Consider the following 17,080-nt stretch of genomic DNA (forward strand, 5'->3'; position numbering starts at 1 on the left):
TCTCAGGGATTCTTGTCACCACCAACAGAGCACACATCATTAAGCATGGCTGCTGGATATGGTCAGACGACAGGCAGCATTAGTATGCTCTGGAAACGGTCAGAAGTGTAGAGCCTGAGCCCAGACCTGAGCCCTACACTTTGTCTAACCAGATCTCAGGGATTCTCTTACACAGAAATGTGATGATGGGCCTCTTCTTGCAAGTGCCACAGACACAGCCTACTATCCCAGTTGCTTCCTGCATCAAATGAGAAAGGAGGAAATGGGCATCTCTGAAGGGGTACATAATTGTGGTTTGACTCTCTAGACTCTGATATCCATCCTTACCTTCTCTTACATTCTCTTACCTTCCAGAGGATTCATCCTGTTCAGTTATGCTCCTACTTTCCCTGAATGCTTGCCCTAAGGGAGCCCTTGCTTCCACTCCACCATCATCACTGCTGTGACCTCCACAGGCCTGCTCCTTGGCAGAATATCCCACAAGGCCCCTCCCACTTCCCCTTGCTGAGATCTCACTAAGGGTATATATTCTTGGTGTTAGGGTATTTCTGAGTTATGGGCTCTCAGAATTTCTTTCTGTGGTTGATGCCTTGTGGTCTTCAGTGCCCTGTAAACTATTCTGAAGTTTGTGGCACTGCCTTGCTAACCAGTTTTTGTGGAAGCTGATACCCATGTTTTTTTTTTCTTTTTCAATATTGGATTGTATTCAATTTCCAGGTTATTGAAGCAAACCTAAATGGGGAACTGAACCTAAAGATAGAAACTGAGTTAGTATGTGTGACAACTCATTTTAAGGATCTTGGAAACCCTCTGCTACGTGAGTTTTCTTATGGGTTATATTTTGCTTCTAATAAAATTGTTTCAATATATATTGAGTTCTCAATGAAAATGTTGAAATTCGGTTTTCTTTATTTCTTACTTGAGAAAGAGCTAAGATTAGACTTACTGTCCCTATGACATAGTGGGACAGTTAGCATCTGGCAAGGGGTCAGGCCACCAGGCATTAAGGGTGTGCAGAAGGGTTCTTCCGTCCTCCTGGATTCAGGTCAAAAACAGTAACTTCCAAGAACTTGGTAGCTCTTTATTTGTCATTGTGCTCTGAAAGGTTAAGATTCTGATCTGTCCTGGAGTCAATTCAGCCTATACCTTCAAGTTTAGATTAGCGTATACAAAATGTGAGAAAGTTACGCTTGCTACACTTTCTGTCTCATAAAGGCCAGGAAGGAGTGTGAAATCAGTTCAGTAAGCCTTGAAGGAGCAAGTGATTGTGCAGCTTAGTTATCAGTGAACCCAAAGTAGAGTCCTCTCCTGAAATAGGGAAGTAGGCAGAGGAACAGAGAAAAAGTGTCGAGTGATGGGAGAGCCATTGTCTGAAACACATAAAATGACTCCATGACTTTTAGCATTAGGATTGGTTGTTACAGGTTTGCTCCACACAGACGCAAGTATTACCAAAGCCCTGCAGGAAACAAAGTGAAAACTACAGCATGAAGGTTCTGACAGTGACCTTGCTTTTTCTGTGGCTGTGTGTGTTCACAGTCTGTATTGAGTCCATGGCCTCTGCAGGCTAGAGAAGTGACCTACCACTTCAGCCCTGACATGAGTTATTTTGTTTGGTGTCCGTCATTTTGTTTCACAGGCACAAAGCACGTTATCAGCACTTGAAAGGCCAATTTCTGTTTCTCATTCTACTGTGTAAAGTTAGAAGTCTGGCATTATCTGCATTTAAACTTTGAAATTCATACTGAACTACAGTTTTCTTTGGTGTAAAGAGGAGACTGAGTTATACTGCAAGACCTTTTAAGTGAAGCTTCTCTGGAAGTTACAGTATTTTAAACAGTTCAATTGCCTGATGCATGAGTAACGTTCACAAGTTGCAGTCTACCAGGCTGCTAAAAAGAGCTGTAGCGTAGATCGGTTAATAGGTCAACCCGCTTTGCAAGCTCTGAATTCTTTGTTATGGGGATGTTGGACTTAAAAGCATTCATTTCATTGCAGCCTCTGAGAGTGTCTCTCAAAACAGACACCCGGAAGACATGGTCACGGTGCACATCGACATAAGGAAACTCCTCCAGTTTCTTGCAGGACAGCAAGTGACCCCCACCAGGGCAGTATGCAGTGAGTTTGCTTCTCCATTACTCACCGCTAGTCTAAGGTGAAGACAGTCTTCTAAGTGCGGATATGCCCAGTTCTGGGAACTTGAGCTCCCTGGGACAGTCAGGCTTAAAAGTTTCCTTGAGTCAGAAGTATCTAGAGATGCTGAAGAAGAGATATGCTGAGCAGCATAGTACCAGAAAGCCGGTAGCCATGCTGGACTAGCAGTGGGCTCTGCCTGTCGGGAAAGGGCAGACTTGTTCATACCAACTTTGTTTATCAGGTTTTATGCTTTTGCTTAGATCTGAGTTTCAGCTTAAGCTGCTTACTTTCCTGTCATTGTCCACCTGAACTGTGCTCACTACCCAAGTCTCCCCCCAGTGGTTGGTTATTACCAACCTCTTCACCTGCTCAACCCACTGAGCTAGGCAGTTCGGCAAGAGCATCCCAAGCGTGACTCCTTGGGATTTTTGTTTGGTTTTGTTTTTATTTTGTTTGTTTGTTTTAAAGAAAAACATAGCCAATGACCAGGATGTGACATCCTTCTCTTTGTGGAAAGCACCCAGGCTGACCTTTAATCCACTAGTGAACAAAGCTAAGGAAGATGACCTGGGAATAGACCATAGCAATAAAACAGAAAGGATCAGCCTTTCTAAATGAGAAAAAGGATTTCACCTAGTTAGGTTTACTACTGCTATGATGAAACACCATGACCAAAAGCAGCCTAGGGAGGAAAGGGTTTATTTGGCTTATACTTCCACATCACTGTTCATCATAGAAGGAAGTCGGGACAAGAACTCAATCAGGGCAGGAGCCTGGAAGCAGGAGCAGATGCAAAGGCCACGGAGGAGTGTTGCTTACTTGCTTGTTCCTCATGGCTTGCTCAGCCTGCTTTCTTATGGATCCCAGGACCAAGAGCCCAGCGGTGGCACTCTGGGTCCTCCCCCATCAGTCACTAATTAAGAAAATGTTCTGTGCAGCCCAATCTTACGGAGGTGTTTTCTCAGTTAAGGTTCTCTCTTCTCTGATGACTAGCTTGTGTCAAATTCACAAAAAACCAGCCAACACAGGATGTGAAACCACAGAAGAGGCTGTGTGAGAGACAATGGGATCATAACACAGGGAAGAGTTTGATTGTATGTGGTATAGTCTTATCACAGCGTGCACAGGACTATAAGCACTCAGACCTTGCCCATGGATTTTGATCACCTCCCTGTGGGGAGCTGCTTTCACCAGGAAGGCTGACTTGTTTAAATCAGCCTGATTTCCCCCTAAAGCCTGGGCAGCTTTATTCTTCATCTCGCACACTGTCCCCAGTGGGTGGCAGTGGCATGTGCTATGACCTTCATGAGCCCTCAGAGGGAACAGAGCATAGGAGGTGCCCATAGCAGAAAAGCTGTTGTGATGGGTGGGGGTGAGAAGCTTCCTTCAAATCTATGTCTTTTTCTCCTAGATATTGTGAATAACAGAACTGTTCATTTTGATTTGCTTCTGGAAGATATCTCCCTTCAGTATTTCATCCCAGCCTTGTCCTGACACCATTTCACCAGACTTGGGAGCACAAAGACCTTTGTCGTGATGAGAGAAGCACTGGATGATCAGTCATTTGTCTGTCCTCCCAGCACCACAGAGATCTGTACTGGGCTTATTCCTCTCTCTATGTTGCTTTAAGCACAAACGGAATTAATGAAGCACAATCTGATAATCATTTTTTCATATTACTCAATACCAACCCCCCTCCCCTTATTTCTTATAAGACATTAAGAAGGAAAGACAGATTATTATTTTTTTTTATTTATTTATTTATTTTTTTTTAGTTTTGGGTTTTCAAGACAGGGTTTCACTGTGTGGCCTTGGCTGTCCTGAACTTACTTTATAGACCAGGCTGGCCTTGAGCTCACAGAGATCTTCCTTCCCCTGCCTCCGTGAGTGCTGGGATTACAGGTGAGCATCACCAGGCCTGGCTCAGAATTTTTTGTGGGGTTTTTGTTATTTTGTTTTTCTTTGGTGCTGGAGATGAGACCAGGGCCTTATGCGTGCTAAGCATGTGCTCTGCCACTGAGCTGACTGCCATTCCTATTTAAAATTTGAGTAGCAGTTTGTCACTGGGTTTGCCTTTCATTCTGTGCCTCCCCTCCTGGGCAACTAGTTATTTTCACTCTCTTTCTATACTTGCCTGTTCTGGACAGCTTGTTAAGCTCCTCCCCAGGTACCCAGACCTTTGGCAACCACCGTTCTTTACTACTGCTATGAGGGCCTGAGTGTTCTTGACCCTTTTGGTTACATATCAGTATCTGTATTTTGAATACATACTTGTCTTGGGCCTTCACACCATGGCTTTTGCCCATGGCTATTCTTGTATAGTAAGCCTGTCTAGAAATTCTGTATTCCTGCATGCACTGCAACCATTGCAAAGCTTGATGGCATTACCATTGCCACAAGGGTACACTCCCAGCTCTCACAATTTGATTGCTGTGTGGCTTGTCCTATTTTTCATTAGGCTAGCTCTGCTCCGCTCACACTGTCCCATGTGAAGAGACCAGAGCAGAGCAGGTCTCCTGCAAAGCTTCAGAATGTGCAGAAACCAAATGCTCAGCTCCCATTGATTTTTTACATTGTAGAATCAATTACAGGGAATTTCTGTATGTGTGATACTGTCAGCTGGGTAGAGCAGCCTCATAGTTAGCCTGTTTTTCTGCTCATGGTTTTGTATTTCTCTGTGGCCCAATGGGTGACACAGCTTCACTCTGGAGTTTGAAGAATTCTGGGTGGTCATCTTGCTGCTGGAAATTTACCTAGTTAGAATTATGTGGGGACATGGAAAAGTCATAGATTTCTATTCTGCCATTTTCCTGATGCCACACTCCAATTCCGTGCTTTTGTGTGGATTTTGATGGAGCATCTAAAAGGGAGCTTGAGTTTGTGGATTTTTTTCTAAGAATTATTCAAGTAGAAGATGATAAATACGGATCATTTGGACATCAGTATTAGGAAGGGTATTAGTACCACTGTCCTGAAGTTCAATATGCTATTGACTCTCCATTCTCTTTGACTTAATCGTTGTGCTTGTAAGAGTTATTATACAGGCTATAATCAAAGCTTAGTACTATTTTAAATAAATGTTTAATATGAATAGGGAATTGGCAGATGATTTGTGCTAGAGGACAGATCCTATAGACTAATGCTGTGGGAGAAAGTGCTACCTGTATGATAACAAAACCAGTGGGATATTGCTGTCCACCATGTGACAGTGAACACCAGGAAGTATACATCTAAACCCAGCTATCTCTGGGTAGTTTTTATTTCAATCTTTTTACATTTGTTTCTTTTCTAACAATTTCATAATCAACTTTGTTATAAAAATATTTTATAGAATAAAAAATATTTATTATTTGACTATTACTTGAAATTTATTTATTAATGGACATATTCATCTGACAACTTTAATTTCTTGAACATTAACTTTAATTTTCACAGCACATTCCTATCTCCAGAGTTGGAAGTTAGACTTTTGTCATGTTTAAGTTCTCCTGGGCTTATAGCACTGGAGCCTGGATTAATTAATAAGGCTCTTTTACATGGAGGAAAGTCTTATCATCAGCCCAACATGAACGGGCCCAATATAACAGATTAATTAAAGAAGAAAGGTTGCTTCTGATGAGATGGCTCAGCAGGTGAGAATACTTGCTGCCAAGCGTGGCTACCTGAGTTTGAACCCTGGACCCACACTACAGAAGAGGGAAACCAACTTCTAAGTAAGTTGTCCTCTGATCTCCACATGTATGCAATGGCATACATGCATGAGCACACAGACACATACACAAAAAAGTAAATGTAGTAATTTACCTCCTGCTAGGCAAAAAGCAGAGAGGGAAGGCTGAGACATCTATATCCCTTTCAAGGGCACACTCCCTGTAAGGAATCTCCTTCCAGCAGGCCTCAGATCTTATAGGTCCCTCCACATCCAAACAGCCCCAAAGGCTAGAGATCAACTCACATGTAGGCTTTGGTGGGGCATCCAAGGTCTAACCTCTGTAATAACTGAGTATAACACAGTGTAACACAGTCTGCAGAGGAAACAGTGCTTTCTTAAAGGTTTAGTCTACAGATTCTGGGAAAGAGTGGATAAAACAGTTCTTCAAAAGTCACTGGGTGATCCACTCATCAGTGAGAAGCACAGGAACAGTAGGGCAAAGACAAGCCACCTGCCTGGAGTCCAGGTCTCTGTTGCCAACAGCACTCTGAACAATGCTGGATTCTACACTCCAGTTCCCAGGGCTAAGACCTGGCTCTTAGCACCCAATTCTCACCAGTTAAGAAAATGCAGCATGTAGGCCCATTTCTAAATTAGAAGGCATATGTCAACACTTGTAAACTTACAAACAAAACCAAGAAAGGGACCCTGAGTCCAGGGGTCTGATGGTACTAGGTCCTCACAGTACAGGATGCATAGTTGTATTGCCTATGAGTGTAGGCAAAGAACTCAGTGACATTTACTGCTCTGCAGCTCAGCAGTTTGGTCGGTGTGTCTCGTACACCATGACACCATTCAGTGACCATATGGACCTCCACCCAGAGAGCCTTCTGTTCCTAAGCCAGGGTTGTTTGTAAGCTTAAGCTTTCAGAAACTCCATGTGTGGACACCCTAAGCACTTCTACCATACACACATCATGTAACTGTCATCTTCTTACAGAGACATCATATGTAGCTCGTCCTCTGAAGTACCCTGCCTGAAGAGGAAAGAACGCAGGTGACCAGAAAGAAGCAAGAACCAGAATGAGTTTCTGCCCTGGGTGTCTGTACTTTAATCTTCATTTCTTTCATGGTTTGCAAAGGATTCTGCAAGAGTCAGAAATGGGTGGACAGCAGAGGACCAGTACTTCTTTCTGAAGCTCTTTCTGTGCATGCAGGGCCTTTACCAGTTCCTGGAACATGGTGCATTTTCAAATCAAGTATTCAGTGTGACTTGAGTGTTCATTCCTCCTAAGTACCAAGTAGAGCTCCTTGCTGACTGAACAAATTATAAGTACCAAGGAGAAATAACAGTTTTACCCCATATCTGAGGAGGAAAGAAAGGCCATATACTGCAACCAGGTCTTTTCCTGAGTCTGCTTTTGCACAACAGATCCATAATGCATGTATATGATCTGGATTTGAAGAGTGAGATCATGCCTGGTATTAGAAACCTGGCCAAAACTACCCAGGGACAGTAAAATCATGAATCTTGGAGGAAGGCCTACAACCTCCACTTATTAAAACCTTATAATATTGCACTACATTCTAAACATTTATCCTTACACATACAGATAAATGTACTCCTTACCCTTAATCAAGGAAACTTCTTTTTGCAATTGACAGAGACCCTTACAGAAAACCACAAGTTATCAAAATGCAGAGTTCTAGAACCCAGTCCATTTTAAGACCCCTGTACCTAAGGTTTACAGAACATTGTGGAAGAGGGGTGTGGTGGTTTAAATAGTAATGGCTCCCATAGACATGACTTTGAATGCTTGGCCCATAGGGAGTGGCACTATTAGGAAGTTGTTCTTGTTGGAGTAGGTGTGGCCTTGTTGGAGAAAGTGTGTCATTGTGGAGGCAGGCTTTGAGGTCTAATATGTTCAAGCTAGGACTAGTGTGGCACACGGTCTCCTGCTACTGACTGTGGATGAAGAGGTAGAACTCTGTTCCTTTTCTAGCATTATGACTGCCTGTATGCTACCATGCTTCTCACCATAAAGATAGTAGACTTACTTACATTGAAACCGTAAGCCAGCCTTAAGTAAATGTTTTTCTTTATAAGAGTTGCCATGGTCATAGTGTCTCTTCACAGCAATTAAACGCTAACTAAGACAAGGGGACAGGAAGATTATAAGAACCAGACAAACAGGAAGTTTATAATGAGATTGTGTGTCCTAGAAATGTCAGAGAAGCTACACCTACAAGTTTGACCAGTGTGGCTGCAATGCATAACCTGAACAAGCACAACACCAACAGACATGCTAACATGGCTGGGAGAAAGTTCAGGAGGCCTCCACCCTACACAAACAACTACTCACCACTAAGACACAAGTCTTAAAGTGGGAATAACAGTGTTCCCCAGGAAAGAGCACACTACCTGGTTACCCCACTCCAAATGATCAGTCTCGGAAACGTACATTCATGTAACATTTTGTGGACTGAGTGGTTGTATTTTTATATTTCAGAGAGAGAGAGAGAGAGTGTGAGTGTGTGTGTGTGTGTGTGTGTGTGTGTGTGTGTGACAGTAATTAAAGGAAAAGAGGCCATGAATTTGAATGAGGGCAAGGTGGAAGGGTTAGAGAAAGGAAGAGGAAGGGGGAAATTATATAATTTTATAAGATGGAAAATTTTTAAATTATTTTTGCAAAAATTAGTGATAAATTCCCCCAGAGACATTATATGTGTTGTCACCAAACCCTACAATATTGCCATCATCTTTTCTATGATTATTGGTGCTGTCCAGAGACTGGTTAGGGAGTGGTATCTGCCCATATATCAAATGATCAAAGGTACAAAGGCATTTTGAGGCAGCAAATTGAGACATTTGACGATTGTAGATATTTTTATTTTGAACTAAATGGGAACCATGGAAGACAATAGAAAAGACAGATATCTCCTTCTTCCCTTCCCTCTCCTCCCCTTTCCATCTTTTCTCCCCCAACCCCTCTCTAGTGGGGAAATGAACCCAGGATCTAGACACTTGTTTTTTTCACCGAAGTACACCTCATCCCTAAAGTTCCCACAGTTGGTACTAGATGTAGCAAAACTAAGAAATGACCTTAGAAATATGCCATGACCTGACATTACAGATGATAGCACATCCTGATATTTTCCACAAAGCCATGGTACTTTTATAGTGTTTCCTTCAGTGAGCCACTGTTGATCTCTGTCCTTTTAAGGCATGCTCACCTTTGAGGAAACAGAGCCTTCGAGCTACCCAGTGCTCCTCTTTGCAGGTTGTCTCTCTGGGGGGTTGGTGGGAGGTGGGGGGGAATGACTTGTCACAGGTTCATTGGTCTTAATATGCTAATGGAGAGCAGGGAAGGCTCAGTGCTCGGGCTCCTAGGGAGGGAGGGCTTGGTCTAGCTGTATCAGGATCCTCTGGTGGACACCAGCACTCACTCAGTCCCACCAGCACTCACTCGTCAGAACCAGTTGTGAGCTTTATGCGGAGCTGCAAAGCCCAAGGGAGCAGGCTTCCTGGGAATGGGCTGGAAGATTCTCATCGCAGCCTGGGCCTTGTTCTCTTTAGAGCACTCCACTCCAGGAATCAGCTCAACCAATGGTAAGTTTCCGCTCCATCACAATCTTAGCAATCCACCCCCAACTCAAGCTGTGACACCACAATTTACCAAAATTGGCCCAGACACTGTGTTTATTAGATGCACTATGTGTGTTGGGACCCTGAGAATGGCTCCTGCTTGGGAATGGTACCGTAAAAGATGCAGAATAGCCAAAGATAAGCAGGCAATGGGAGACATCTTACAGGCTGCCTCTAGGAACAGAGCAGAAGTGAGCAGTGGCAATTTTGCTGCCTAAAAAAAAAAAATACCTGCAGGTGCATTGCTTACGAGATAGACGGTGCAGGGATGGATGCTTCCCATTCTTTGGTACCTTTCCAGGAAGCTCAGTTTGAAAGGGAATGTTAGCCATGAGATAATTAATACGAATCAGAATCTGGGCTTGGCCTGGAATGCAAAACTTACTGCTCTTACAAATGTCCTTCTGGAGTTATCTTCCCTGTATCTTTTGTCAGGCACTTATTGTATCTGCAAATGTGTTACTGCCCAGAAGTGAGGAGGATGTTAAATGCCATCCTCAGCATCCTAACAGAAGGACTCTGTCTCCAGGAAGTGCTTATGACTTTGAAACAACAGGTGTTCTGCTTTCTTTATACTGTGAGTTGTATGAATAAATGTTTGCTGTTTTATTTAGGCTATTGAATTCTTCAGGAGATACTCCTTACACACAAGCATCCATCTATCCCTTGCATTGTATGCAGTTTAAAAACCTTAAGCCCTTTGTGCAGTAAGAAGGACCCTTAAGCTATTATCTAAGTCAAAAGCATATATTGAATCTAAGTAGAGAACTTGTGGTTTCAAAGGATGCTTTCAAAAAACATGGCTTTTGATCAAAGCTTAGAAAAGACCAGTATGAGTTGGGTAGCTGTTTTATTCTTTGCCTTCAAGAGGATTCTCCTGAGGCTCCTTTGAGCAGGGTTCCTGTCCTTACATATTAATTCCATGCAAAAAATAAAATAATAAAGCCATCCCTTATTTTTCCCCTTTCTTCCCTCAACAAGGGCTCGTAGGACCCTGACAAGTAAGTCTTTGATGGCTCCTCAGTGAAGACCTGGTAGTGGTTTTTAAACAGATTATTTTTAGAAGCTACTGTGTTAATGACATCTGGAATATTTGTGCCTAGAGTGGTGTCTAGGGCATCACCTGGCCTTCTCCAGCTGCCTTGATTTCATCCGGTCCTGCTATGGGTTTTCCTTTGTGCTGTGTTCGCTGTCATACTAGTATAGTATGGAGCTCCCCAGCCATGTGGAATCCGGCTGAGAATCAGGTAAACAGTAATTCCATTCTTTAGCAGGATATGAGCAATTTAAGAACACAACACCCACATGACTGTTAAAAAGAGAAGAGCTGAGCACAGGCCACCAGGTTGTTCTGTGGCAATGGCCATTTCCTGCTCACTGTAGTTGAGTCCTGGCATTATTCTCTATTGATGGAGAAGCTAATTGTTAATTTTTCTTCAAATCAGACTGGTTATGTATTTCACTTTCCTTGCTCCTGTCACTTTCTGGAGCCTTTAGTTAGCAGTGTGGATGGTACAATCTTTGAATTTGTATCCAGTTCATTATATCTCTTTCACCCAAAGGGCAAAGATGGCCATCAGTTTCTGATGCTGACTGTGGCTGTCTGCCAGCAGGCTCAGTGGCAGGTGTCTTTACTTTAGGGCTCACTTTAAACGTGAGGTGTTAGTTCTGACACAAGGCATCTGGGTGGGGAAGTGGAGAGAGAAAACTTTGTTTGCTTACAAACAAGTTACAGATTGAAACTGACTCATCCCTTGGGAACAAATCCACTTTGAGTTACTAATGAAGCTGCAAAGTACATATTTCTCTAGATTTTTGCACTTAACCTCAACAAACACAGGAGGGAGAGAATCAAAGGAATTAACACACACAAAGAGAGAAGACCGGAGACCACCACCAGCTCTTCTTGGAAAGACAAGACACCAATGTCAACAGAGGCTCCTTTGGTCTCTTGGGGGGGGGGGTGTAAGGGAGGGGCTAGAGGCTCTGCTTACTCAGCCTACAGAGATGAAACACCTCCCAGCAAGCACATGATACAGGTAGATTAGCCAACCCAGCAGGCTCTTCCTCTTACCCCATGGTTCCTTCCCTTTCTCATCTGAAAAGGAGCTTTGCACAGGAAATCATCCCCACCCTGTTGATTAATACTTTCCTCTTGAGTTCAGCACAAGCTCACACAAAATAAAATAAGTCTAGAAGGAAGCACTTTCTAGTTCCCTTGAGTAAGACAAAGTAAGACTAAGTTCGGTAGACTCTCTTTGGAGGTTGAGAAGTTTCTGTAAGTTAGAATTAGGAGAACTACCAAACACTTTCATAAACAACAGGGAGTTGCTTTATAACCACAGAGGATCTGGTCCCTGCTTATGAATGGCAAAGTAGGAAACTAGATGAGAATTGCCCAGAACAGTTCTTCTTTTGGGTCCCCAAGAGAAGGGGTGCCATGAGAGATAACGTAGAGGAACCCAGGATGCCCCCCCCCCGCCCCGAGTCCATGTAATGGAGATGCTTCTGGATGGTGTAGTAAGGGCCTCTTATCAGCTGTGACTTTTTGCTAGCAGATTTCTCTCGCTTTTTTTTTTTTTTTTTTTTTTCAGTAACTTGAGTAGTTAGTTTATCTGTTTCAGGCAGTCACACAAAGATCTCCACCTAAATAAACATGTCTCCTAAGGACAGAGCGGAGAAATATAAGTTTTCTGATTCAGGAAGTATTGCTGCAGAGTATCTCTTTCTCCATGTATGTGTACCCCACACGAGTCCTCAGAACAGAGATTAGAAGTCTCAAGCCCCTCTGCTACCCTGTGTCTTCCAGTGAGCTTGGGAAGAAGCTGGTGTACTGACTGTTCTATCAAGGACCAGCTAGCACAGCGCATGGGTGAAGCAAAGGTTGAGGATGTTTCTGAGGACCAGAAAAGGTGAGCTGGCTTGGGTAAGGGTGAAGAGCTGGACTGTAGACTGCATTCAGAAATGTTTCTTTCAAAAGAAATTGGGTTTGGTTTAGACTTACTTCTTTTATTTTTATGAATGTTTTCCGTGTGTGTGTGTGTGTGTGTGTGTGTGCGCGCGCGCGCGCACACGCGCGCGCGCGCCGGCAGAGGTTAGAAGAAGGCATCAGGTCCCTGGAATTGGAGTTACAGATGAATGTGAGCCACCATGGGCATGCAGGAGCTGAATCCTGACCTCTGCGAAAGCAACAAGTTCTCCTAGTCTCTGCACCATCTCTCTAGTCCCTTACAATGAATGGCTCTGATATGAACTGCCCAGCCATACGCTCAGAGCTAGTAGCACTTGCTCCCAGCTAGTAGCACTACTTGGAAAGTTCGTAGAAACCAAGAGGTGGGACCTGGCTGGCTGGAACAGGTCACTGGGAGCACATTCTTGAGGGTACTGTATCTCATCCTTATAATTTAAATTCTTTATGTTAATTATTTTGTCACTGTGACAAAAAAGTGAGTAGGACAGTAATAGTCCACTCTTATTTCAACAGAAGAAAAGCAGGATGATTTTGAAGGAGTTGCCTTGATTCAATGTCCATACCTAGAACTGTTTTAACCTGACTGCTGTCTTAACAATAGGTCAGGGTGTGCCTGTGATATCCCAAAGACTGGCCCAAAATGGCTTCATCTAAATTTGGAAATGGCCAGAGTTTTTCTACCTTTCCCAACACTCTGCTGTGGAAGGGCCTGAGCTCTGCTGTGGCATTCTGGTCTCTCATGACCCAAGCTTTCTCTTTGTAGTGCTATACCCTGGAGTAGGTTCTGGGCTTGCTTATATGAAGAAGGGGAAAGACACAAACTATTCTACCCTCTCTACTGTAGCAGCAGATGCTGCTGAGAATGCATTCGTAATGAAGGTGTTTGAGAGGTCTCCAAGGGCTGCCTTTATCCCTGAGCAATACCCATCACCCTTCCTACCAACCCAAAAAGGATGCCTGCTTTTTGGCAGAGGACAAAGTTTGCCTGTCATTTCCTCTTGAGAAACTCGACACAAGCCACCCATCAAAGGACAAAGCACTTCCCCTTCCAATCACTCCTCGATACTTTTCTCTTGTATTGCATATTAGTGTTGTTCTGAAGATGTGTGCTACCTTAAATTCTGCTGCCAGTGGGCTGTGGTAAGATGTGGTACAGACATCTCCCACATCCCCTTTCGAAGGCCTGAACCAATCAAGCTAGTCCGTCCTTGGGACGTAGCTGTCCACTGGCCTGGTCTGGGGGGCGGCTACAGTGCAGGCTTTGTGCAGGTAGCTGGGACTCTGCTGCTCTTGTGAGTCAGACTGTTTACGGGTCCCAGATTTCGTGTAGGACCCAGCCAGAACACTTCCCCTCATCCCCAGTGCTCTCACCCTCAAATCTGAGCATCCTTGCTGTCCCATCTGTCTGCTCCGTCAGCTCATTGCAGACAAAAGGTGAAGGGGCATCTGGAAAAACACTTGCATGCCTGCCTTTGGTTTACTGTCTGCTTCTGTGTTCTGGCCATCATGTTAGCAAATACACCAAGAGGCAAGAACAATTGTACTCTCCTTGTTGCTACTTGGAAATGCCCTTATTTAATGTCACTGCTGCCAAAGATTGTTCAATTTGGCTGCATATTTCTCCCATTGCTCTTTAAAATTACCTGCCCTTTTGTTCCAAAGCTGTTCTCCTGCTGACTTGCAGACCCTAGGTGTTAAAATATTTGACACTGTCTGTCAGGACTACAAGAAATCACTCTATCACTCTTGCTGTGAGTAGCAAGGAGGCTGTCCCTCAGCATGGACTTGTGGGGTCTGTACAATGGACAGAAGTAGGAGCCCTTTTCCACCGCCCTCTGCCCTCCTCAGTGCTGCAGTCCTCTGACTCTGCAGTATGGTTTGCTGGTTCCAAGGCTGTCTTCTTGTTCATGCCTCCATTTTCTAACCTTTGAACGGTGAGCATAGTTAGGAGTAGACAGCACTACCCTCGGAATTTGTAGTTTAAACAGACGCCACCACTACATGCTCTCTCTCTTCATCTTCACTATACAGGCTAGCTGACCTCTTCTGGGTTTTTCAACCTCTCTTGGCATACATTATGTCCTTGTCTGCCCTCTGGTGGTGGCTTCTTGGTTATTGCTTCAAGAACCAAGCTTATGAAAACTGGCTAGAACTAACCTTTTTTTTTTTTTTGTCTTTGCACAGCCTTGCTGAAATTGAAATACATACATTTCTCCACATTATATAAACACCAAATAAAGGTTAAAAACTATAAACTTAAATAGCTTAAAAACTATAGTTAAATGCATTTTTACAGAAAGTAGATTCCAGCTCTAAAGACTCAGACTAACACCCTAAAGTGAAATGGAACAGCACAAAGGCCCTTTCTGAAATGGTAATTCCAGTACCAGCTCTGTGATATAGGCTCCTTTCTTCTCCATTGCATTAGGGAAATATAAGAGGAAGGGGGAAAAAGAAGGAAAAGGAAGAGGGGGTGGGATGAGGAGAAGAGGTAGAGAAGGAAAGAAGCAGCTAAGAGATGATGCTGTTTAGGAGGAAGTTCCACATTTCACAGGTGCTGGGAAATGGATAACAATTTCCATTGCTCCACTGCAGTGGCTAGTAGCCAGAGTGGACATGAAAGCCAAATAACATCATCAACTGTCAGAGTCAAAACCGGAACTCACATTCTAGTTCCAAGTCAATTTATCTGCTGCTCTTAGATTGTTTTGACAGTCATGATTAGGTCAGGTATTGAGGAGCTATGGCCTGGAGGGCAAGGCCCCAGTCCTCAGGCTGACTGCAACAGTAGACTGAGTCTGAAGAAACCATTAGGGAGTATGGGGAAAGGTCTATGAAATGGAGCTGAGCAGCACCTTTGGGTGCCTCCAGAACCAGTGTGAATGCTGGTTGTCAATATGAATGTTCAGTGTGAATGCTGGCTCTTCCACTCACTACTGGTACCAACATTTTCAAGTTAATTTATCTCCCTCAACTTCCGTGATCTCACCATACTGACCCTGTCCTGTAACCCAAGAGCCGAGATAATCACCCAGTAATGACCAAAGATGTGTCTGGACTCACAGATTGGACCAGGTCAGCCCCACAGTAGGTTGGCCTTGCAGGGTTAGGCCTGCAGAGAAGCAGCCCCTGAGGGCGCAAGTGTGTGGCAATCCTCTGGGAGGGCAGATCTCTCTGGGTTCCACCCCTTAAAGGTCCCAACACATCCCAATACTCTGGGGACGAAGCTCTTGACATACAGGCCTCTAGGAATCCACAGCATGATCTGAGTTTCTGTGGAGTTTAAACCAGAGAATAACAATAGTGCAAGATTCTCGTGGGTGGCTGAATCCCAGCATCCCTCTACAGAACATGGTCTCAGAGGCTAGAGAGACAGGAGATGGGATGCAGGGGAGTCCAGGAGCCCAGGACTAAGCTTGAGCGTCAGTTCCTTCCACCAGAGCAGGAAGCCAGACCCAGCTTTCTGCAACAGCCTGATGAAAGTTGAATTTAGTTAGTTAGAAACAGCCTCCAGATTTGAACCAAAACGGAAAAGCCACCAAAGTGAGCCAGTCTCAGCTTGTGTGACAGTCACTATATGCCTGATGAGATTGTGGCAGAAATATGGAGGAAGAATAGCACAGGGTGGCTGTGCTCCGTGGCATTGCTGCACTAACTCCTCCGTTTATTCCCATGCACAGGTGTTTCCAGCTGAGTTGCTCCTTTTCCTCAGCCTGGGCTAGGGAGAGGGAGTGTCTTCGACTTTGTGGCTGCAGCCTCAGAGCCTTCTTCCATGGAGTGCTAGTTGGTAAGGCCTTGGGAAAAGGGCAAGCCACCTCAGCCAGGCCACAGGCACCCATGTGTTGACGGGATTGTACTCCACACCCCAACTGCCCAGCATCCTCTAAGGTGGGGGGCAGCCTTGTGGTGTGGAACCCCCATGGACTCCCAGCCTCTGGGCTCACCCCATTAACAAATACAGGTTGAAGGCACAGAAGCAACCAACTTCATGTCTGTCCTCAAAGGGTCCCTGCTGGGTCCACGGATAAAATGACACACGATAGATGAAAGGAGGGGAAGCACGTAGCTCTAATACAAGTTTTATGTGGCTCAGAAGCCCCAAAAAGAAAATGAAGACCCAAAAGAGTAGTTAGAGACTGCTACTTGGGTTCTGAGTTAGGTCAAGGTAAGCTGGGAGAGTGTGACAGGTCAAGGCCGGGGCTCTAGAAGTTTTATCATGCAGAGAATCAACTAGGAAGATAAGCCTTAGTTTAACAGCAAATTCCTCGAGCTTCAGCTTCCTGTCCTTGATAAGAATGTCTCACACTGTTCTTACAAGAAAGGCTGTTCATGTGGGAATTCATCGAGACTGAATGAAGTCACAGAGAGCTTTCCCTGGAAGTGGCCTTGTGCCAAGGTGGTATACTTTTAACCCCTTCCTTGGGCCCCACTCCAGACTTTCTGCTCGAGGGGAGGTGCAGGGGGCCACACAGAGAAGCCCCGAGTCTACAGGGAAATCAGCAGAGGCCAGTGATTGGTGGGATGCTGTGATTCCAGGACCTGGCTCCTTGGCTTGAGGTCTCCTTCACACAGAGAATTGTCCCACTGCTACTATTGTCATTATTTAGGTGCTTCAAATGGAACCCAGAATTTTACAAATGCCAGGCAAGAACGGTGCCACCAAGCCAACCCCCCC

General features: G+C 44.4%; 2 protein-coding genes across 4 annotated transcripts in view; both read left to right on the forward strand.

The window, feature by feature from the left end:
• Hus1 (HUS1 checkpoint clamp component) overlaps positions 1-5,431 on the forward strand; it is a 15,007-nt gene extending 9,576 nt beyond the window's left edge. For all 3 annotated transcript variants that reach the window (XM_055623732.1, XM_055623733.1, XM_055623734.1), the window contains exons 6-8: positions 718-817; positions 1,999-2,118; positions 3,548-5,431. In XM_055623732.1, coding sequence (XP_055479707.1) covers positions 718-817; positions 1,999-2,118; positions 3,548-3,630 — 303 coding nt within the window. In that variant the 3' untranslated portion in view covers positions 3,631-5,431. The remainder of the gene's footprint in view (positions 1-717; positions 818-1,998; positions 2,119-3,547) is intronic.
• Positions 5,432-12,302: 6,871 nt separating this feature from the next.
• Pkd1l1 (polycystin 1 like 1, transient receptor potential channel interacting) overlaps positions 12,303-17,080 on the forward strand; it is a 41,469-nt gene continuing 36,691 nt past the window's right edge. The window contains exon 1 of the mRNA XM_055624042.1: positions 12,303-12,346. Within this exon, the coding sequence (XP_055480017.1) occupies positions 12,303-12,346 (44 nt within the window). The remainder of the gene's footprint in view (positions 12,347-17,080) is intronic.

Source organism: Psammomys obesus, unplaced genomic scaffold (assembly GCF_907164565.1).
Source record: "Psammomys obesus unplaced genomic scaffold, mPsaObe1.curated_primary_1811, whole genome shotgun sequence".
NCBI classification, from domain to species: domain Eukaryota; kingdom Metazoa; phylum Chordata; class Mammalia; order Rodentia; family Muridae; genus Psammomys; species Psammomys obesus.